This window comes from Augochlora pura, chromosome 5 (assembly GCF_028453695.1).
Source record: "Augochlora pura isolate Apur16 chromosome 5, APUR_v2.2.1, whole genome shotgun sequence".
In the NCBI taxonomy this organism is placed as follows: Eukaryota; Metazoa; Arthropoda; class Insecta; order Hymenoptera; family Halictidae; genus Augochlora; species Augochlora pura.
Genome location: NC_135776.1, coordinates 5266308 through 5290743, shown reverse-complemented (window position 1 = coordinate 5290743; position 24436 = coordinate 5266308). Strand labels below are relative to the sequence as shown.

Genomic DNA, 24436 nt, shown 5'->3' with positions numbered 1-24436 from the left:
CTGCTTCAAGTATTACTTGTTAAATCGAATGATTCAGGCAATTTTTAGATAGAGACGATTCACATGCGACCGGTTGCATTTTTAACAATTAATTTATATTAATTTAAATCTGCGACGTGCGAATTCTCAGTCCTCCGCGTGTGAAATACATCGTCGACTTAACCCTGGGAACTGACAAGACAGTAAAACGCGAACGTCGATACTTCAAGCCCCGGTAGCTCGCGAGAAAGTTTCCGGTCACGGGATTGTTGTAACGCGTGGAAGACCGATAAGGACTTTACTAAATCCTCGTTTGCTCTAGCTCCACGGAACTCGCGAAACTTCGCCGGAAATTAATGGAAATCGCGAAGGAAAATCGCGGACCCCTCCCTGCGCTAGACGTAAGGAGAAATTGTCGGTGGTAGACTCTCAGTTTAATCAAGTTGTTCATATTTAATCGGCGGCGCCACTGCGGCAAAGAATCGAAAGTCTTATCCGGGCTTCGAAGCACCAATTTCTATTATTCATTGCCTTAACTGGTTTCTTTGCGAATAATTTTTTAGCTTGCAATGCGATGATAACAGAGTTGGAATCTTCAGTTTTTATGTTAAGCACGCCCTCTTTGGGTTTGGCCCGGCCCCCTTTGGGTTAAGCCCGGCCTCCTATGGGTTTAACTCTGCCTCCTTTGGGTTTGTCGCGTCCCCTTTTGGGTTTGACTCCGCCTTCATAGATTTTGCTACGCCTCCTTTCACTGTAGCTAAATTTCTTTTAGAGTCGCCTCGATGCTCCTTTGGGTTTATATACGCCCATTTTGGCATTGGCTCCTCCCTTCAGGTTAATCACGCCTTCTAGGTTTGGTCTGACTCCGCCTTCCTAGGTTTCACCACGCCCCCTTTGCTTGTGGCCCTGTTTACTTTGATATTTAGCACATATAACTCTCCTTCGTTAGCTATCGAACAATATAACATCATAAAACAATCTCTAAGTCCAGTTATGACCATATTTCTCGATTAAGCCTTTCGCTGAACTCTAGAGTCATTTGATCTTCAAAAATTAATCAGATGGACTACTCCTCGTGCTATCTCCCTCTCTCGTCGCAACAACGCAACGTTAGCAGTAATGGAGATATCAAAGCAGCCCAGGATGCGCTGTCACTATATTGTAAAGAACATCCGGGGCCGCCGAGTTTTACGGGTACAGTTACAAGAACCTACGGGACAGTTTCGCACGGCTACCAAGCTAACTGTCTCCTAACTCCGTCCTTTCCGCTTTGCGAGACTTTTCTGCACGGACGCGTTCCACACCCCCCGCGGACTTTTTAATATCGCATGCGCAAAGACGAACAGAGAGAGAGAGAGAGAGAGAGAGAGGTGTGTCTCATCGAGGCAAATGGGGAGGAACGCCGCTCCGGGACAAATTTTTAGCGTTGCACCGCGTCGAGCCGCGCATCCGGCAACGAATAATCACCGTTAATGGTAGGACCGCCGGGTATCGAACCGTTTCGACATTGTCCTCGTCCGGAGCACCCTTATTAAGAAGACATCGATTTCAATCCGTGGAAATTCGGGGCCGATATGCTCGCGGGCTCCATCGAAGAGCACGGGAGGATCCATTGTGCCATTAATCGCTTGCAAATGCGAGCGGATTCTCCGGGGTCTGATTACTCTGTCTTGATACCGCAAATTCGGACGCGACCCCAACGCTTCTCCCATCATCTCTGCTAGTCCCTTTTGTTGCCATTTTTGATGTCTGATGTGCGCGTTACTCGGGCCGATCACTTTTTTTGCGCGCGCGCGATACGCTGCAGATTTTTATGCGGAACGAAAATTCTCTACTTCAGTTTTTAGGAAATGGGAGTTGACTGGAAATGTATCTCTTCTCTTGGCAGTTTTCATTATTTCAAAATAACGCGACTGCGTATCTTTTTTATATGCTCTTTCCGCTTTTTTTGTTTCGCGTTGTCATTTCTCTCGCGAATGCGGCAAAGTCTCATTTTAATTGGAATGTACAACATTCTCAGTTCATCCGCCTTCATGGTTTATGGAATTATTTAATTTCGAATTGAATATAACAATTAATTTTACAGATAATAACCATTTTATTCGTTGAGAGCTTAAAATAGCAAAGCTTTTCTTTTTTATTCGCAAAGTTTAAAACTGTGGAAGAGTTTTCGAAATTTAATGTTGTCTATGTATTATTTTCTACTCGCTGAAACAATTAATGCGAGACAGAGACTCCTATTCAGTTCTTTCTTGATGCAAACAAATTTGCCTTTAACATAAAAATCCGCTGTCTAGTAATTATAAATACACTACAAATTTCATGCATTCCTAACAAACTCCATTACCAGCAATGTACTATATCTAACCTATATCAAAACTACAGAATAGTTAAGAATATGAGATTATAATAATCAAGAATAAAAGCTATTGAATTTCAAGCTTTTACCATAAATGAAAAATAGGTAAAACTTGCTCTAAATAAAGATAAAAATCTAGACCAATCTGAAATCAAAAAATCCCCAACTTCCGTTCGCAAACTTACTTCACCATTTTACAAAGAAGATGCGCTGCGCTGAACGTCCTGAATCTGACCTGCACTTTTCCATCCGCGCTGTGCCATATTCCGAGCAACAGCCAGCACATAAGTTGTTCATCTCGATGCCGGCGGACGTGCATCGGCCGCCGTTCTTCGATCGATCGCGTACGGCGGGACGCGTTTGTCTGGACTTGGCCCCCGGCGGCCGCTTCCACCCCCTTGCGGAATAAGAGCGCGGCAGGTGCTTCAAACCCCCGTCCGGACGGTAAATTTCACGGATTTTATCGGCGAAAATTTAGAGACACCGTAAAACCGCGGGTCGAACGAAGACGCATGTTTATGTGTATGGATATTTCCGGATACTTCCCGTAGACCGGTTAAAATATGCGAGCGGCCGGCATTGTCGCCCGCCGTGGATTTTACGGCAGCGTTAAAGCGTCGCTCGAGAGTCGGCGAAAAAAACTGGACGACGCGCTTCGTTTCAACCCTTTGCGCTACAATAACGAGTCAGACTCGTGATAGAAATTCCGCATAATATTCTACTAAATATGATTAATTATTAATATCTTTTACATCGAAATAAAAATAAATTCTTCCGTCATCAAAGTTTAAAAGTACGTAAAGACGATGAAAGAAATAAAAATTGTTTGTCCCTATTACGGAAAATATTAAGGATAAATAAATGCTCCGACGACACCGAAAATTATCATCTCGCTATAATCAACGGACGAAGATGGATCGGAGGTGTCGCGAAGCGTTCGTTCTTTGCTGCGTGCGGTAACACGCGTCGTCGGTAGCAACCCTTGCGCCGCCGAAAACATCTGGGGAATTTCATGCGGAAGTATCTGCGGGGAATTTAATAACTAGAGAATTTAATAGTAGACACCGGAATGTCTGCTCGCGTTACATTTTCTCTTGATTATGGCCCGCGCGACGTGTTATCTTGATTGCAACTGCAGCGACGATCGCCTCGCATTATTACGCACGCCGGCGCGGGTTCCGCGTTGACGGAGGACGCGTCGGTATACGATGTGACCGCGTGAGTAAAAATCGTACATGGTGATCTAACTGGACTCAAAGCTTGTAAAACGACGCTTTATAAAATGTTTCTTTAAATCTCGAGAAAAATGTAAAAATAACTTCGACTCCATAGAGAGCGTTTCTTGATCTTGGAAAATGATCGAAAGGAAAGCTGTTCGACGCAGCCGACAGCGGAGACTCCGCTGTTCGAAATACAGCCGGGCAGATAATCCGCCGATTTTTTCGCTGAGTTACGACAGGTATATCTTCGAAAAAGTCTTGGAGTAGCATGCTATTCTTCCGTTCGCCATCGATCCCGTCTTCAATGGAGCATTATCTGCCGATCGAGAGACGGGAAAAAGTTCGATATTGGTATCGCCTTTGGAACCGGGGAAAAAGATCTGCTCGGAGGCAATAGCTTCTCCTCTCTCTCTTCCTTCCTCTCTCTCTCTCTCTATTTTTCTCTCTCTCTTGGAGGAAACGAAATAATACGCGCGTTCGCCATCCGATGGAAACAGACAGTACCCGACCGATTGAAAGGTTATTGTGTCCCTTCGGACTCGTAGGGAACTTTCGGCGGACAATACTGTTCCCCATGGCGGACACCGACGAATCGCGACAGCGTAATTTGCAATTGACGCGGGCCGAGGAGAGTAATTTGTATTTCGGCGTACGCTGGATACGCCGGAACCGTGTAAACGCGACCGGCCACTTGGGACGATAATGAAACATTTAATTAATGCTGCGAGCGCGCGTCGGATGCTGCGACTGTAGGCTTCGCGAGTCGGAAAAACCGATTCGCGATTCTAACGAAATAATATATCAATCTTCCGTGAATCTAGCGAATAAAAGTGCAATTTTTCATGATTTTAGTAAATAAAAATTCGGCGACTGTAGTTAATAAAAATTCAACTTTCCACGATTCAAGTGAATAAAAATTCAATTTTTCATGATTTTAGTAAATAAAAATTCGGCGACTCTAATTAATAAAAATTCAACTTTCCACGATTCTAGTGAACAAAAATTCAATTTTTCATGATTTTAGTAAATAAAAATTCGGCGACTCTAATTAATAAAAATTCAACTTTCCACGATTCTAGTGAACAAAAATTCAATTTTTCATGATTTTGGTAAATAAAAATTCGGCGACTCTAGTTAACAAAAACTCAACTTTCCACGATTCAAGCGAAAAAAAATTTAATTTTTCATGATTTTAGTAAATAAAAATTCGGCAACTCTAGTTAACAAAAACTCAACTTTCCACGATTCAAGCGAAAAAAAATTTAATTTTTCATGATGTTAGTAAATAAAAATCCGGCGACTCTGATTAATAAAAATTCAACTAATAACAAACCTAAATCAAATGTCTAAATAACAAAATATTCTGTCATCGCAACAAATTTCTGTTACAAAAATATATCTTGCAAACGTAATTTCTCTCGCGTTGCAAAATCCGCCTACTAATTTCTCTCGCGAGATCCGACACGCGCCCTATTAAAATACAGCAGAAAGATGGCTCCCGAAAGCCGATGCTCCGCTCGCTGTCGGCCATCGAGAATCCGCGTCAGAATATCGCATAAACATTCACGGTCCGGTTGCAGCCGCGGTCGTATCTCCCGGACAAATGATCGTTGCATTTTTTATTCCTGAGAAACACGGGAACACCGGCGGCATAAAAGAATTTTTCATTCCCCGCCGCCGAGTCAAAATTCGCCTATTTTTACCATCCCCTTTAGCTTCAATTCCCTCTCCCTCTCTATATATATATCTTTCTATCTCTCTCCTTCGCTCTCTCGCTCTCTCTTTCTTTTTCTCCGCGGCACACAGCAAATTTATCAGCGGCCCTTTTTTCTGTCTGTTTTACGGTTCGTTACGGTGGTAAAAAATCGCGTAGCTCGTGCCGACTGTAATTTCATAAATTTCCGGCGTAAGATCGCGAGGGCGGGGTGGGAGGATGGGGGGGGGGGGTTGGTTGGCCGACGTTACGGGGGTGCTCAGAAAATAAATCCGCGACGGGACGGTGCCGTAACGAAAATGAAAATTGAAATTGAAGTCGGCGCTGCCTGGGCGCCGGTAATCCGCTCGTTACGGTCGCAGCCCTTCCAGAGACCGCCTTCAACGACCCTCTGACCGAGTTCTCTGCCCCGTCGTTGTAACTTTCCGCGAGACAACAGACACTTTTCACGGACCGTTTCGCCCGGCAGAAGACGGAAAAGGCGATCCTTACCGAGGGAAGACGCCGCTACCTTTGTCACTTTGACAATGACGGAAATTTGAATACTTTGTGCGTTCGCGGTGCCGCTGGACGTTTCCAGCTACTGGAAAGGGGATGAGTGGGCTTTTTGGAAGCTCGGCGCCGAGCGAGGGGGTGCTCCGCGGACTGCGCCGTGTAATATTTATAGAGGAAATACTTGGAATGATATTCGAAACAATGGATTCTTCGGAATTCAAAGAAAATAGTAGGCTTAAGTGGAAGAGGGCGTGCTGTTGGATTTAGAATGATTAATAATATAATAAGCGCTCTAGATTAAATATTAATATACTTAAAGGTAATATCGATACTGATATTGGTATAAATAAGTAATAATTAATATTAGATTTATCGAGGAAAAGAAACTCTTTATTTAGTAATTTAATTTGGTTATCAAAATTCCTTCTTTATTAGAAACTTTAGAATTTTTAATATACCTTAGAACCTTTCGATATTTTTATTATTATTCGATATCATTAAAGTTAATGAAAACTTAATACTAAATTCTAAATCATTATTATCATTAAAATTACTGCCTGTATTACATATATTCGACTATATAAAATAGAGATTATAGATATTATAGATATTATATCGATTAATTGTCCACAACTTATCAAGGACAAGAATCATCTCCTCTTCGCAGATTTTTCCCCTATCATTTACAAATCACAGAAATTAAAGAGAAATTAGGTTAAAGAAGAATTAAATAAAAATATATGCTGCTAATAATTTCCACCCCTAAAACGAAACATATCGTAATCAGAATTCCCAAATTCTCGATAATTCCCGACAGCGGATCCATCGCCTATTATGCTGAACATCCGTTTGTTTAACCCGAACAATGGCTGAACCCCTCCGTAATTTCGAAATTTGACTTACATTGGCCGCGGCGTGCAGGATCGGAACGTACTCGTTTCACAGCAAATTTACCGACCGAAAACCGGCCAAATTGAGCAGTATCGGCTTGGCCATCGGCAACACCGAAATCTCCGTAATTACAAATCACGTTAGCAACCCCTTGTCCCGTTAGCCGCGCAAACAAAAACCGTTTAGGCGCGCGTACGGGGGGAGGGGTGGGGGAGCAAGCGCCGCACACGGCCGATCATTACAGAGGAGGAACGGAACATCCTCCGATTCTCGCGTGCCGATTCGCATCTCGTCGCGACACGACATGATCCCGTTCCATTAAACGCCGGCGGGGGTGGCTGCCTCTCGCGATTCTGGTTCGAGCGCGTGTAAACGCGGGGGTGGCTGCACGTGTCCGAGTGTGTTCGATCCGGGAGGGGGGGGGGGGGGGGGGGGGAGGACGAGCGAGGGAAACAGAGGGACGGAGAAGCGGGGATAGGAGAGGGGAGGGTCCGAATCGGGCCGTGTTATCCACTTTAACGCCGAGGCCAAAGCCGAAATTGAAGTTTCGAATTAAACCGTCCGGATGATCCGTCCCGTCTGGCTCGCTTTAAGGCTCGTTTGCAATTTCGTTGCCGGCAAATATGTCCCCAACGGTGCTCGCGACCCACTGGCTCTCGTTGCTTTAATCTGAAATTATAGCCATCCCGAATTCTCCGCCCCTATCCCACGGCTTCTGCAATCTACATTTTTAAAGAAAAATTCCGCTGAGACAGGTTGAAACAAGATTCTTGTCCACGTCTGCAGATTATTTAATAATAGAAATATTTAATAAAATAAATTGTCGAAGAGAGTGCAACAATAATTCGGTACCTTAATTAACAATACAAGGGTTGCGAAATACAATAGTTACGTAATTACGTGTTTCTCTTTTTAGTTCGCCCGACTATATCGACGCAACTTTTCCCACGCTATAATCGACGTCGAATACACCCCATAAAAAAGTTGCGAGCCAGAAGGAAAATCGCGAGGGTGTGGGAAAAATGATCGAAGTTATAACTGGTTGGTGCATTTAGAAGCGACGGAGGGGTTGAATAAGAACTATCCTCTTTCTTTTAATAGCTCGAGCGCGCATCATCGTAAATTCGTCGGCGTGTAAGTCGACGTGGAAACTACCCCATGGAAAAGTTACAAGCCGGTTGAGAAATTATTGGGGCGTGAGAGGAACGATCAAAGCGATGGTCCCCTTGGCGCGCGTTCGCGTCCTGGTGTTTTTTTTGTTCGAAAAATTCTAGAGAAATTGTAGGAATTACGCGTTTCTTCTGTTATGGTTGTTGGCGTGGGAGGGGTAGGAAGAGGTTGGACGATGGATAAAATTCCGGCAGTCGTGCGGGACGTTTAAATGCGCGTCGTTTTGTCGCGAGTCGAACGCGTTACAATAATCTCTTGAAACACTTTGCATGTTGCGTCGCGGCGAACGGGGTTGGGGCGCAACGTTTCAACGAGTTTGACACGGAAGTAGCATACGGCGAATCATCGGCGAAAGCTCGAGTGCCGGAATCGATGCTTCCGTTTGGATTACCTCGCGTAAAAATTCGGCTTCTGCGAGAATTTCTGTCGTCGAGCTATTCGTACAGCTCTCGCATGATTATTCCGCGCAGTCGACAAGAATAACTTGCATTATTATATCACGAGAACGTATATTATTATATCATAATACTGTATATTGTTATATTATATTAATGTATATTATTACATTATAATAATGTATATTATTACATTATAATAATGTACAGTATTATCCCCTAGTAATTTATATTACTATATCATAATAATTTATAGTATAATATCATAATAATTTATAGTATAATATCATAATAATTTATAGTATAATATCATAATAATTTATAGTATAATATCATAATAATTTATATTAATATATCACAATATTATATACCAAATCCTATCAAAATAATTTATATCTGTATCAACAATTTTCGCCGACTCCATTTTCCCTAATTGCTCCCCGAATCTAAGAAACCGTCGCAAATCGAGTTCGTCAATGTTATTCCCGTTGAAAATTGTTCATTAATTAACTTCGCTCAACGAAGAAGCATAAAGCTGAATTCCCTGGGAAAATGCTCTTCCATTATTTGGCGTTTCAATGAAAATTTAAACGTCCCCGTCGGCTGCATTAACTTTCGCGTTTTCTGTTGCTTTCCTGTCCTTTCAACCCTCCCTCCCCGCCACTCCACAAATTATATCCGAATTAGGTTTAATAACAGGCACGCTCATTAATTCGCTGAACCTCCGGCCTGACACGCACAACGCGCCCGCCTTTATTATTCCAGCTCGCCTTGTTCCGTTTGCTAATCAATTTCAATTTCTGCCACGGCCATATTCCACCGGCCGCCACCTCCTTCGAAACTCTTTATTTCTCCGGCCGGAATATTTCTTAATTTACAGTGGACGGTAAAAAGGGGGTCCCGTTAAAGTTAATCCCGCCGGTAAAGATACTTCGACCGACTTCAAACCGTAATGGAAATTTAAACACTGTCTTTCGACTATATACCACGATATTAAAAGATTACGGTATTTTATGGCGACGCCGCGGACTCTTTATGTGGCAATTTTTACCGGGGCAAAGGCTTGATCTATGATCCGGCGTAACCTCGTTTAGAAATATCCCACGGTGGACTACGCAAGATCGTTTTAAACGGCGAACCGTCCACTTTCGTGCCTCTATATTGATTTTTAATTGAGACGTCTTGATTTACCGTTTAATCACTGGTGTTACACAATTGATAGAAGAGAATTATCGGGTAATAAAAATTGCTGTCGTCGCCGCAAGAAAACTTAAGAAATAGTACGAAAATTTAGAGATTGTATAAAACGTTGAAAGAGATGTAAAAATTATAAATTATTAGTAGATACCTAAAATTACTGGACCATCGAGAAAAGATAAAATAAATCGAAATAAAAATATCTGGGCCATCGAAATGTATTTGTATACATTTTATTAAGTGAAAGAGACATTGCCTCGTGTTCAGGAATTAATAATTAATAATCTACCTCAAACGCATCTTGCGCTGTTTAAAAAATTCTAAAGCAACGATTCAGTCCACAACATCAGCAATAATTAATTTTTTCAACTATACAAATCTTTACAGTCTTCACCAAAATTTCCATAAATTAAAGAAATTAAATCTAGCAATTTAAAATTACCTCTAAATCCAGTGTTAAAAATTGCTCGATCGTTCCGACATAGCGAAAATAATTGATCCACGATCGCGCGCGCCTGTACAAGAGGCCGCGTGACGCGACTTTCGAACGAAAGGACAACAGGCGGCTTTCGACCGGAAGACAACAGCCGGCTTTGTTTCCGGCGTTATCAATTTATCGTCTCGAGAGGACGAGGAGCGCGGCGGGACGCGGACCGCCGCAACTTTCCCTCCCAATAATTTTCGTCAATATAAAGTGGCCCGGGTGTGTCGCGGTCGAACTACAACGGAAGTTGGTAATATCGCGGGAAACCGGCGGCGAGCGGGGCAGAGAGGACGGAGAGCACCGGCTAGAAAACGTGGACGCCGTAAAGTGGTAAATTTTCCGTGTCGGTGCACGGCCGAGCGGTAATAATTCCCGCGATCGATAATCTCATCAGTGAACTTTTACAATCTCGCCGCGCCGCGCCGCGGCGTAGAGTGGACGCTCGAAAGCGCAACGCTACAACGGGGGTTGGGGAGGGGGTGGCAGGGGGTCGGGGGTTGGTTTCCCAACCCCCGCCGCATTCCGTACACGTTCCTCGAGTTTATCTCGGGGAAAGTGGGACTGACATATTGGGATCGTTCTGGCCGTCTAGTCGCATTTATGTACCCCTCGTGTCGGCGTGCCGCGCCAAAATGATCCTCACCCCTTTCTCTTCCGCGGCTTCTATTTGCTTCCAGTTGACCCCGGACGTCAACCGCTCCTCCCTCGAAGGACCGCCGCGACCCTTGCCGGCGACTATTCTCGCGACCTTTGCGAATTTGTTTCACTAAACTACCAAACCAGTGGCCATGGTGAACTTTATCCTAACACCCTTATGGCTTTCCATTTTGTTTAACACTTTTTATGAACTAATTTGAACACTGAGCGATATATTGGAGGAGTCTTGATAAAATTGTAATGTCGGTATTTTTTTATTTTTTGTTTTTAAATTGTGTCTACTTATTTTTGTAATAAATGCTTGGTATTCCTATTTCAATCGTCAGCTATGGTTAATGTTATAATTTCTTTGGTGCACTTGTAGCTCGTATTTCTGCTTGAGATTTTTCTAAGGGATTCTCTGAATATCGTGCTACATGTAAAAAATGTTTCAACGATATTCCTCGATTTACAATGTTTTTAAAAAATGTTCCATTCGTCGACTTTCGGAGCACTCATCTTGCACTTCGTGAAGCTTCTAATTAAATTTTATAATTTTTTTTATATCAATCCGTGTTCCTATTCAGAATTTTTCTAGAGGATGAACATTGTGTTATCAGTAAAAATGTTTCAATAATATTCCTCCATCTACAATGTTTTTAAAACATGTTCCATTCGTCGACTGCTAGAGCACTCGTTTCGAAGCTTCGCTCCGGACGAAATTCGCTAGTTTGATTCAACCCTTTAAAGTCACCATCCTCGCCTGCAATTTTTTAATAATACGTCTTTGATACCACTTTATATAGAAAAAAAGTTGCAAAGACATCGCACCATTATCAACGTTAATAAAAATCATATAACCTAGACTTTTTTCAAACTATTGAAATCTGAATTCGAGCATCTTTAAAATAAGCTTTAACAATTTCTTCGACACCCTTGCAATCATTCTTGTTACTTGAAATTATTCTACAGTATAGTTCGAGCATCGTATTACACGCAGAAAAAGTTTCGACGATGCAGCACGACCGTCGGCGCTTGTAAAAATTGCGAAATCCGTCGCCTCGGACGACGCCCGCGATTTCTCCGGCGACTGCGCCCGCCGTCGCCACTTAATCATTTCGGGCCGGATGAAAAATGATTTCTACGCTCGCGCAAGTACTTCTGGGAGTCCCGCGTTTACTCTGCTGGTTAAATAATGATAACGCGAAAACAGTGTTTCGCCTCGGCTTAGCGGAAATGATTGATATTCCCGCTTATTAGATTCGGCCGCCGGCTGTTATCAGCCCCCCCGCGAATCGATATCGCGAGTGGGGGCGCCGCGTTTTCATGCAAATTCCTTGGGTTTTATAGGCGCGCGCGCGCTTTTGTATTTCCGAGAAGCCGTGCGGGGGGCCAGAGGAAAATTTTTATTTGCCGCGCCAATGGCTCCGCCAGATAAAAGGGTGCTTAAAAAAATGCACCGGCCTCCGTTGAACTTCGTAGTTTGCCGTGCCTTTCGAGAGTTTTACGAGCTATAAATGCATCAGGATCGCCGCGATTCCGATGCTCGCGGTTCCGCGGCATTAGGCTAACGCGGTACAGCGTACACTTCATCTCAGTCTCGCGTTGCTAAAATCCGACCTCATCGAAACGCGTATTTCGTCCGTCCACCTGTCTCGTTTGCTCCACATATTCGCGAGCGGGATTTCGCACGCTCGGTGCGTGTACACAAAATACGAGATAACTTTTTAACGATTCGATTAAAATATGCGTGCCGCAGTGACGGAATTAGACCGGCGGGAGGATGTTCACGCGTTTATGGCATATTTGATAACGCCGCGGCGCGATGAAAATGTAAATCATCCCCGGCGCTGCTTTTTTTCCCCTCCCCCGAGTCCTTTTTCATTTTATTTGCGAAGCTCTCGCTGCAGGAAATAAGTTTCTGTATCGGTAACACGTTTATACGGTCCTTTGAGATGCAGATTTATGCATTCACAATGCGGCTGATTACGCGGAGTGCAGTAAAATGCATAAGTTATGCTCGAACGGAGAATTTTATGTTGCCACGGGGGCCGCACTCTTTGCGAAGAATATCAATTTCTCTGTAATATCGATCATTGAAACGCGTCCCCCGCTGCACTGTTCCGCGGTGCTCCAAAGCGCGACGCGATATCGGCCCCCGGGTAAAGTATCTTATAATTTCGGCCGCGTTGCAGCAAACAGAATTAAATGTTTTAATTCCCCCCGCGCTGGAAACGCGCCGACTTCCGAAAAGAAAAAAAAAACGCGCGCCCCTATGCCGTTAATTGCATCCGCGAGTCAAAAACGCAATAAAATAACACGGAAAATTCGTCCAATTTACGGGGGCATTTCTTCTATGTTACTAACATGCGAAATGAAATTTTTAATTCTTCGCGGCAGAGTGTGTTTGTTATACGCGGCCGCGTAAAGTATACCTTTCGCCGCGCTAATTGCGTGCGCGATGCGCGAAAATACGGTGGAATAAAGCGTCTTTCAATCTCCGCGCGCGTTATTGCCAACGAAATAAAGTTCTCAATTATTCAGAAAATTGTTCCAAGGAAAATAAATTTCTGTTAGAAACTCCACGGATCGCGGCGTTGTGCGATGGTTGCGTGATGCTATGGAATAGAAGAAAACACACGAGTTTCGTTATTTAGCGAGTTTCGCCACGGGTTAAATTATAATTGCAATTTAATACGCGGGAAATAATTTCCTGTAGATTTTCTAGTTGCAGCTCGATGCGTTCGTTAAATGTTTGGAAATACGATGAAATATATGAAGGTGTACAAATATATTCGGTCGAACTTTTTATTATTTATCTATTTATTATGTAATTTATTTGGCTTTATATTGGATGATGGATATCTGTACATAATATAATAAATCAACCTTAAAAGACAAATATCGTCAATTGATTTGATCTAAAATAAAAGGAAGGAACTCGTGGGACGCCTTAACCCTTTGCAATCCGCGCCATCATGGATGTTACCTACCAATCTCTATCGACTTTTATATTACATAGCATACATAGTATATTATATAGTATAGTATACGTTTGGAACAAAGTAAAATATTATAATAATAATCAATAAAATGATTTGTCATATAAAATGGAAATGCTGTAAGCCGGAGAAATTATTTTATTATTAAATGTCTAGTGATATACTAGAGTCACGATGTCCCCTGAGAAGGGACAACGGAGTGTAAAGGGTTAATATATTAAATTAAAAAACGTTGTATTCCGCGAATGAAACGAACTTTCCGCCACGGTGAAAATAAGTTCTCAGCCGCGGTGGATATGTGAAAGCCGAGAATGCAGCGTGGATTCGCTGGATGGCCGAGTGATCGTGTTTCAAAAGCGCTTTGTGCAGCCCGAGCGGAATTCGTAAGATCGTATGTTCGGAAGTACCTATAACGATATCGGTGGCCATCGAGCGATATTATACCCGGACGCGGTAATCAACGGAGCGACGCTTAATTATCGCCCGCGTTACGTAGCCCGGGATCCGAGCCGCGGCCGGAGTAAAACGATAAGCATATTAACGGACGTTGCGACAGATAACGTCGGTAAGAAACCCGATGAAGCATCCGTCTATCGATCCCAGAGCGCCGAGAGCCGATGACCTAATTATACGTCGTCGTCGTCGTCTGATGTTTCTCCGGCAAGCTCATTACGCGAAATCTCGAATCCGAGTTCCCCCCTTACTTAATTAAGGCATCGGGTCCCGCGACCCTCCTCCAACGTCTTGAGGGGCCGCTTCTTTCCGACCCGATCCTTTTGTCGTCGAAGACATTCAGACACCACCACCCCTCGGTACGCCGCGGAACTACCAATCCGACGTCGTTCGGAATTTTTATTGTCGCCCGAGGATTTATTATTTCACCCTCTCGCGGACAACGCGACTCCTCTTCGCCGTATCTTTAAGCAGTTTCATTGGGACAATGGGATTAACTCCGCGCTCTGCTTGCTTTCACGTGTTTGCAGATCGAAGTGGATGCATTAAACTCTCGCGTTGCAACAACTCGGCGGACTCGGCATGGGAAACGCGAACTGCTGAATATGAATTCTATGGTTTTCTTTCAATTTGTGAAAATATTAATTTTATATGTTGATATGGAAATTTTTCAATGTTGGAATATATGTGTGCGGATGAAACGAGAGGAAGAAAATTCTATTGGTCAGAAATTCTATTTGGGGAAATTGTTAATAACGGAGCAATGATGGTTAGCGTAACCAAGTGAAAAATCATTGTGTAAGGGGTTAATTTTAAAATTTTACTGAAGAAAGATCTTGCAAATTAGCTGCAAAGTCAGGAAGAAAATCGAGGAACTCTGTTTGCTTTTGGAAATTAATGAAAATTGGAAGAAACGAATTCTCCTGAAATTAAATGGATTATTTGAATGAAATGAATTTTTTAAATTTAATGAATTGTTCATAAAGGGAGAAAAATATTTCTAAACTAACAGAACGGTATTTTTTCCAGGTGCCGAATGAAACAATGGAGGAGGGACCTACCCCCGACCTCGGTGATAATCACGTTCCACAATGAGGCACGATCCACGTTACTTCGCACTGTCGTAAGGTAATTAAACTCGCTTACAATTGTTTAAAAGTTAGACATAAGCGAAACTTTCAGAATAGTCGCGCGAAAATTTAAATCATAGAAAAATATGATTACTACATGAAAAATTACAGAAAATCCGCATGGATAATTCCAAAGAAATTACGTTAAAATATTGCGTACTGCGTACATGTAAGATTCGAGAAAAACCGCGGGAAAAAAATTACAGAGAAGTTACATTAAAAGCTACGCTAAAGCCGCAAGAAAAAATTGAGGAAAACCGCACGAAAAATTGCGGAAAAGTGACATTAAAAATTGCGCGAGAGCCGCGAGTTTAAGAAAAACCACGTGAAAAATTGCCGAGAAAATGCACGAAAATTAGTCGCGAAATTACATGAAAAATTGCTGTGAAATTGCATCAAAAATTGCGTAAAAGTTACCTCTAAGATCTTGAAAAAAGGCCACGCGAAAAATAGCCGAGCAGTTGCATTAAAAATTACGCGAACCCCGCGAGAAAAATTTCAGAAAAGCCACGTGAAAAATCGGAGAGCAGCTGCGTCAAAAAATCGCGTAAAAGCTGCAAGGAAAGTCGAAAAGCCGCGGGAAAAATCGCGGAGTAGCCGCGTTAAAAATTTGGTAAAAGCCGGAAGGAAAACGTTAGAAAAGCCGCGGGAAAACGGGGCGTAAAAGCTGTCGGAAAAATCGAAGACAGAGAAGCCGACGAAATCAGCTGGACACGGACGACGTGCTCGGTTTCTCGAGAAGCCTTTCTCGCCGCGCGACCAAAACCGGAAACTCGCCGCTTCCGGCCATACATCCGGCGTCGCTTTTCGCCGGCGAAGTCGCGAGCAGCCGCTAATAAAACACACGCGGGAAATCCATAGGAAAAGGCGGGGGGCGTAAAGCGAAGCATCGTTAAAACCGTAAACGGCCGGGAGTAGCAGCATTACCGCGGCGGGAAAAAAGCCGGAGGCGGTTTCGCGGCGGGCGCGTATTAAATCACGAAGCGCATCCGTCGCGATCGCGATGATCTACCCGCGCTGATTAATAAAGGTGTTATTAAAAAATACCCGGCGGATTATCCGGCGTCGGATTAATCCAGCCGAGCGACACGGTCGGCTACCGTTTCCCGCGGGGCGAATATTCGCCTAATCCCCCCCGGGCCCGATTTACGGACCGTCGGGATTTACATTTTTTTCTCCCTATCCCCCCCTCTCCGCGCGGTAATATGATTATCGCGACGTTTTCCGGAAAATCTGCGGTGCCCCCCACGCCCGGCGCGTTTCACGCGTGATTTATCGCCATCGAGGATAATGCTCTCCGGCCGAGTAACGGCCGTCGCGATGGAACGACGATTAGAAAATTCCATCGGCGCCTCTCGGACCCGCGGCAGAATTTTCTCGCGCCTCCCTCCCCCTCCTCCTCCGCCCCCGTTGCCGATATGCAGTTCCGGCGCATCGCGGCGGGCCCAGAAAACTGCCGAGCACGTACGCGCCGGGAATTTATCCGGCCGCGATTACTCCGGCTCCGCTTCCGACAACGAGGAAATATTAATCTCGTTTCACTGAGTTCGACGTTTTTCCATTTGCACGCGAACGTGAGCGCGACCAGCTGTAAACTACGTCCGACGCCGCCTCACCGCCTCGCTACTCCAAGTCCGGCTCTTTATTATACCGGCGACGCCGCCGCTCTGATATTTCGATAATCCACGGCTACTTAATTCGCGGCCACTGCTTTTCTCAGTTGCCCGGTTGATCGCCTGGAATGTTGATATTCCGTGGGATTATTTGATCCGAAGTCGTCGACTTTGTGGCTGTTCTCGTCTGAACTGTAATAATTTTTTTACAGTATTGCAGTTATTTATGGGGCTTGATAAATTTTTTTAAGATAGTTTTAATGTTGAGCTATGTACAGAAGAAGTTTTAATAATTATCTTCTATGTATAATGTTTTAATGAATTATGCAATTAGAGTGACTTTTTAGGCTGTTGATGTTCTGAATGAACTTTGGTAATTTCTCTACACCCTTATAGTCATTCTTCCAACTTGAAAATTTTTCATAAGTTAGTTTTGATGTACAAATATATTTAGAAAAATTCTTAACGATCTCCTTCCACTAATAATGTTTTAAAAAAATTATGTAATTAAAATGACAATTCGAGCTACGAATCTGGATAGACCAAAATCCTAAATGAATTTTATTAATTTTCCTACACCCTTATATTCATTCCTCCTAGCTAACAATTTTTCCTAACATATATCAGATGTCCAACTACACCCACAAAAATTGCCAACAACATCACCCCCCTAACAATGCAAATAAAAATTGCCAAAAGTCGTTCTACCCTTCGATCCATAAATTCAAACACACGACACCCCCAATTTTTAATAATTTCTCCACACCATCACAATTATTCCATTTACTCGACAATTCCCAAAACTCTGTTTCCATCATAAAACAACACGTAGAAAAATCTACAGCAACATCGTTCCCCTAATTACGCAACGAGAAACCGCTACGAACGCTCGGAAAGCCAGGAAAACTTTCCATCCATTCTCGACTTCGCGTTTTAAGGGCGGCGAAATTCGCGTTGACTTTTGACAAATTGCGATCGTTGGCGGCACCGCGAGCTCCTTAAATATATTCCGTGGCCCCTCTCTCTCCCTCCCCCTTGTTCGGTATTCCGCGCGACGGCGACGCGAATCAGAGATTTCCCCCGGCGAGAGCAGTGCGCTTCTTAATTGAAACGGTTTTTCCGCGGCCAGACGTAACGCGAACCGAACGAGATCACGATTCCCCGGGAAAAAAAGAATTTTTCCCGGCGGTGGGTAAGCAACTCTTGCCGTCGACGCCGTCCGCCCGTCGACGAGCCGGGAAAACTTTATTTAAGGGAGGATCGTTGCCGTTTTGAGTGCACGCCCGGATGGGATTACGTCGGTCGATGAAATTAGAACCGTTTAATTCCGACGCGGGAACCCTCGAGCGGGTAGAACGATGTAAGAACGTGAAATATGTTTTGCTTTCAGCGTGCTGAACAGGAGTCCCGAGCACCTTATCAAGGAAATTATTCTGGTGGACGACTTCAGCGATCATCGTAAGCTTTAATTACCATCGTTACGCTCCTAGAACCTAGACGGCTTATTTACGCCGCCTACGGACACCGCCTCGTACTATTTTTCGCTCGCTTTCGCGATTCATGAGGAATAGTTGCAAATAAATTCCGTCTTTTTATTCAAATTTATTCAGATTTATTTAGCCATTTATTTTATTTATTTTATTCATTTTGAATTCTTATCTATTTAGCGATGTCCTGATGACTCACATTATTTGATCTAGTAAAAAAGGTTCATGTTCTACGGCTCTGTTATATTATTGTATAAAACTATGGACAAATTATTGCAATAACCATAAGCCTAATTTATACTACAGTTCTCTTGATCTATATTTTTATTTACACTAGTTCTTAATTTATTCTACACAGAAACGTACTATAACTCCCTTAATTTTACATTAACCCCCGAACAATGAATCTTTCTGATAAAAATATTTCTAAATAATATCATTTAAAAATATATAACTTAACAAGGATATTATAAATTATTCATAGTTGATTAATGATAATAAAGCAGTTTTTAATCCTCGTATATTATAAATTTACCATCGGTAGTATAATATAGAATTTGATTTTCGACGAATTTCGTGGCGGCGTAGACGAGCGTGGATGATTTAAATGTGCATGTTGCGCGAACGTTACGAGTGTTTGTACCGTTTCTTTCGCAGCGGAGGATGGCGAGGAGCTGTCGAGGATACACAAGGTGCGGGTGATACGGAACGAGAAGAGGGAAGGTTTAATGAGATCGAGGGTGAGAGGCGCGGACGCAGCAACCGCGAGCGTGCTGACGTTCCTCGATTCCCATTGCGAATGCAACGCCGACTGGCTCGAACCCCTTCTCGAAAGGGTGGCGGAGGATCCGACGAGGGTCGTGTGTCCTGTTATTGACGTGATCAGCATGGATACCTTCCAATACATCGGTACGCAGACAAATATTTCACGGAATCGTCAGACCGTCGTGTCTGGGTTTCAAGAGGCGGAGGGGGGCGGTTCTAGCTTTGTTCTGTAGCGAATAGAAATGTTTAAAAAATGATTTTTACAGGGCTAAAAGTAGAAGCTTGGAGCTTTGAAATGAGCTATTATAGACTTTCGTACGATCATTTTTTACAAAGTTATAGCGATTCCAAATTCACTTTTCACGTTTGGATATGCGAAACTTTAGAAGGCAGAAGAGATCTTAGTTCTAGATTTGTTCTGTGGCGAATAAAAATTTTCGAAGAGCGACCTTCACAGGTATAAAAGTAGAAGCTTGGAACTTTAAAATGAGCTATAATAGACTTTCGTACGATTCTTCTCTACAAAATTACAGTGGTACCAAAGTCCACTTCTTTTCACATTTGAATCTGTGAAACTTTAGAAGGCTAAGGGGAATTCAGTCTCGGCAGTATTTTATGGCGAAAAGTGGTCTTATAAAAATTAAGTTCGGACATGTAAAAGTAAAAGGTCCGAGCTTTAAAATGAACCACAGTAGACTTCTGCACGATTATTTTCCACGAAGTTAAACAGTTTCTAAGATCCTTATCTTATCGCACTCGAATTAGCGAAGTTTTAGAAGACAGAAAGGACACTCGGGTTTTGACTCTGTTCCATGACGAATAGCGGCGATCTCTCACGAGTGAGGACGAGGGTACGAAAGTAGAAGCTTCGAACTTTAAAACGAGTCAAAGTAGACTTACGTGTGATTTTCCTGCGGGAAGTTACAGAAGTTCGAAGATCAATGACTTTCCTCATTTAGTTTAGCGGTATCCGGTGTCCTCGTCTACTTTCGCCCTACTTCTCCGGATTAAAAATTCATTAAACTCTTAACCACGTCTTAAATTTTTATAATAGACAAGATAACACTTTCCAACATGAATTTTAACTCGCTAGAAAAAAATCTCCAAGTTTCCCTGTATAATAAAGTTTTGATAAAGGATAAAGTTTTAAAAGTCGAATATTCAATTCTGAACATTTTCTCTCTTCTTTAACTCAGTGCAACGATTCCAGCGAAGTATATAAAACAGAGCATATTTTTATAACATTACCATCATTTAATTAATCTCTAAAAGTGACGATAATAATTTCTAAAGGTGACGTGACGCCTTTGGAGCGTCGGTGTTCTTTGACATCCCTTAATTTACTTAAATAGCAAGTCTGCGAACCTCCTTTTCATTCGCATAATTAGAGCGCCGTGGAAGTTCTATTTAATTGGTACTGTGATTCGCCGGAATCAGACGTCAATTAAACTCTGTTCCAACCATAAATTCGATCTTGAACAATACGGTTCTAAAAGTCCACCTTGCTTTCCAATTTGCCGCTTGCCAGTGACAAATCGGCGCGTTATACAGATCAACCCCTTGCTATAATTTCAACAGTCTGACATGTGGTTGAGACTTCTAGTATATTATAATATATATAATTCAATACAATTGAGTATATGATCCAGTGTATAGTTTAGCATATAATCTAGTGTATAGTCTAGCATATAATCTAGTGTATAGTATAGCATATAATCTGGTGCACAATCTAGTATAGAATGTAGTATATAATCTAGTATATAATATTATAATAACTTGTGAAGTATAAACACTATTCCACCTCATTTAGTTTGAATAAAATTCTGATTCGTTGCCTTCAATATTTAAACATTTCAAGGTAGATATATGATAAATATAAAGTGCCTTGTTTCTTTTAAAAAATTATTGCAATCTAACAAATGATTCAACAAGGGACTAAATTTATTATTAGTCTATATTATAGTTATTACAGTTATTATACTAGTTATATAGTACAGTCATTACAGTTATTATAACAATTACCTATACTTGCTAAACAAGCACATATTACTATACCAACATCACAAAAATCAATTTCAAGATACCAGAATAATTAAAATAAAGACAGACTAATAGAAATCGAAAATTCTCCCACAACAAAAATTCTACGATTTCCAGGAGCCTCCGCGGACCTAAGGGGTGGTTTCGACTGGAGCCTAGTGTTCAAGTGGGAGTACCTAAGTCAAGCCGAACGGCAAGCTAGACAAAAGGATCCCACGCAGGCGATCAGGACTCCTATGATCGCCGGAGGCCTATTCGTGATCAACAAGGCCTACTTCGAGAAGCTGGGCAAATACGACACCCAGATGGACGTATGGGGCGGCGAGAATCTCGGTGAGCCCCCTCTCTCTCTCTCTCTCTCACACACACACACACACACACTCTCTCTCTCTTTCTCTCTCTCTCTCTCTCTCACTCTTTCTCTCCCTCTCTCACACTCTTTTTCTCTCTCTCTCTCTCTCTCTCTCTCTCTCTCTCTCTCTCTCTCTCTCTCTCTCTCTCTCTCTCTGTGTCTGTCTCTCTCGTTTCTTCGAGATCGACGAGGGTGTGCTGAACGATAACCCAACCTTTCGCAGAGATATCGTTCCGGGTGTGGCAATGCGGCGGCAGCCTGGAAATAATTCCGTGCTCGCGCGTCGGCCACGTGTTTCGTAAACGGCACCCCTACTCGTTCCCCGGGGGCAGCGGGAACGTTTTCGCGCGGAACACCCGACGCGCGGCCGAGGTGTGGATGGACGATTACAAGCAGTTCTATTACAACGCGGTGCCCCTCGCACGCAACATACCCTATGGCAAGTGAGTATATCCGAGACGCAAGGACGTCGCTCGACGCTCGACGTCGAGATCAATTTTATAAAACCGAAGAGGTTCGTTTATGAAACTGAAGATCGAATAACTGTGTCAATTTCTGTGCCCTTGCAATAATTTTAGTTATTTATTAAATTTATTTATATTTAAAAATGATATTCAATTAAGGATGTTCAATATTTTGGACGAAGTTTATTATTTTTGGAGTCGATATTTTTCACTTCTTAAGGGCTATAATTGCAGAAAGCAATTTTTTAACTTTTTAGAGTAATTTTGAAGATTAAAAAGTGAGAAATATGTAAAAATAGTCTTTTTGCATAGTGGAAGAATAAATTAAAATTGGAGTAAATTATAGAAGGATAATATAATCTTAGATATATTTTTTGACTTGAAGTAATTCAATATTATTTTTATTATTAAAGAAATTAGATATTTTTCACTTACAGTAATAAAGTAAAATATAATTTTACTTAAAGTAACTGAAACAAATTTATCTACAACGAGCTATACTAATTGCAGCACAGTAATTAAATCAGTGTACAGTAATTGCAGCACAGTAATTAAATCAATATACAGAAATTGACGCACAGTAACTAGAGATGGCTCAGTAACAGGTCCACAAAAATGAGCTATTTTCTAGCGATTGACACTTTTACACTAAATCAACAATTCGAAGAAATCCATCAATAATACATTAAACTATAGTTTAATAAGAATGAAGCCTACTCACCAACACTTTATTTTTACGAAAAAAGAAAATCCGAAACACTATTAACTACCCAAAAAATCGTCCAAAAGCAAACGTAAAATCAATCACAAAAGTAAACACAAATTCTTTAAAATTCAAAAACGAGCCTAATTAAACACCAAACCAATTATTCTTGCTATTCGAAACCCGATCCTGTAAAGTATAGAAATAAGACGGGCGAGAGAATGAGCGTTGAGTAAACTTTGTCTCCATCGACTGATCGATTCGTCTAAGCGAAGGAACGTTGCTCGGCGAACGAGAGGCCACGCCGTCGGCGTGGACGGAAACAAAGAATTTCCCGCGGGCTCGGTCGTTTATCACGAACTAATTTCTGGACCGTCTTATTTCGCGAGACGCGGCGCGCGCCGCCGCTCGATTTACGACGCGGGAAAAGCGGGACGAAATACCCGATAGTCGATTTCATTAAAACGCGCGTCAGCGCACGTGACCGGTATTAATAAAAGGTTCACCCGTCGTTCCCCTGTTCGCCGTTTTAGTATTCAGGACAGGATGGAGCTGAAGCGGAAATTGCGCTGCAAGCCCTTCAGCTGGTATCTGAAAAACGTGTACCCCGAATTAGTTATACCGACCAGCGAGGGGGGACCCGGCGGATTCCTGAAGCAGGGCACCGCGTGTCTGGATAGCATGGGCCATCTACTAGACGGGAACGTGGGACTTTATCCGTGTCACGACACCGGCGGCAACCAAGTGAGTACCCACCATTGTTCGTTATTCAACAGACGCGGTCTGGTATTTCCTCGGATCTGGTTCGCTGTAGCGGGCATTAATCGATTCCGTGTTTCTACCTCGATTGATTACGATCGATGGTTTTCCATTGAAAAGATTTATCATAAGAGTTACCAGTATAATTGACTCAGGAAATTAATCGACAATTGATTGAAAATGTTAGTTGCGAATCGTTGATACAAATAGTCGTCGAGGGTTGATTAGAATTAATTTTTATCGTTGATTGGAATAAATTCATCAGCTGTCGTTGAATTGAGAAAATCAACCGTCGACACTTTTAAGGAAAATTAGTCTTCAATCGTCAATTTTAAAAAATCAATCTTCCATTGTCAATGTAAAGAAATTTGTCTTCAATCCGTAATTAAAAGAAATTAATCTCCAGTGGTCAATTTAAAAATATCAGTCCTCAATCATTAATTTGAAAGAAATTATCCGCCAGATTATTAATTAGAATTCATAAATGGTCGATAGCTGACTAAGAAGAGTTAATCGTCAAACGCTGATTAAAAAAGATTGAATGCATAATAATATTATTGCAACGTATATCGACGATCAAAGCGAACATAATCGCGAATTGCGACAAACAATTGACACCTAGCAGTTCAATCGTCGATTAAGTTTCCCGCCGAGCGAAACAATGCGACAGCTCGCGAACATCTGAAAGCAGCAGCGCCAAGAGAGTTTCGACAAGAATCCTGTTGCGTCGCTAATCTTGTTTGCCATCAGCAATCAGAGTTCGCGTTCTCATTAAACTTGATCCTAAGGAAGACAGCTGTCATTACGGTTCGAGAGAGAGAGAGAGAGAGAGAGAGAGAGAGAGCCGGGATAGAGCCAGTTCGTAGAACTATTCGTAGAACAATTCTGTTGTTTTATCTAACCAACGAATATATTGCTCTAAGGCCAGGTGCGCGCACTGGCAGCTTCATTCGAGGGAACTGTTTTATCGCCGGAATGAAACACGCTGTTAGAAATGGAACCCTCGCGCTAACTGTTTAATTGCGAAGACCTGCGAATTATTGCCTCTTTTATCTCGCTGGCTATACGGTAGCTGTGTTGCGATAATAAAACATGCGTTGCCGGCAGCAACGCCGATCTTTAACGAAG

General features: G+C 42.5%; 1 protein-coding gene across 1 annotated transcript in view; it reads left to right on the top strand.

The window, feature by feature from the left end:
* Pgant2 (polypeptide N-acetylgalactosaminyltransferase 2) overlaps positions 1-24436 on the top strand; it is a 301501-nt gene that overhangs the window by 271544 nt on the left and 5521 nt on the right. Inside the window, exons 5-10 of the mRNA XM_078180735.1 lie at positions 15025-15123; positions 18129-18196; positions 18883-19134; positions 21148-21363; positions 21606-21825; positions 23083-23293. Of these exons, the coding sequence (XP_078036861.1) occupies positions 15025-15123; positions 18129-18196; positions 18883-19134; positions 21148-21363; positions 21606-21825; positions 23083-23293 (1066 nt within the window). The remainder of the gene's footprint in view (positions 1-15024; positions 15124-18128; positions 18197-18882; positions 19135-21147; positions 21364-21605; positions 21826-23082; positions 23294-24436) is intronic.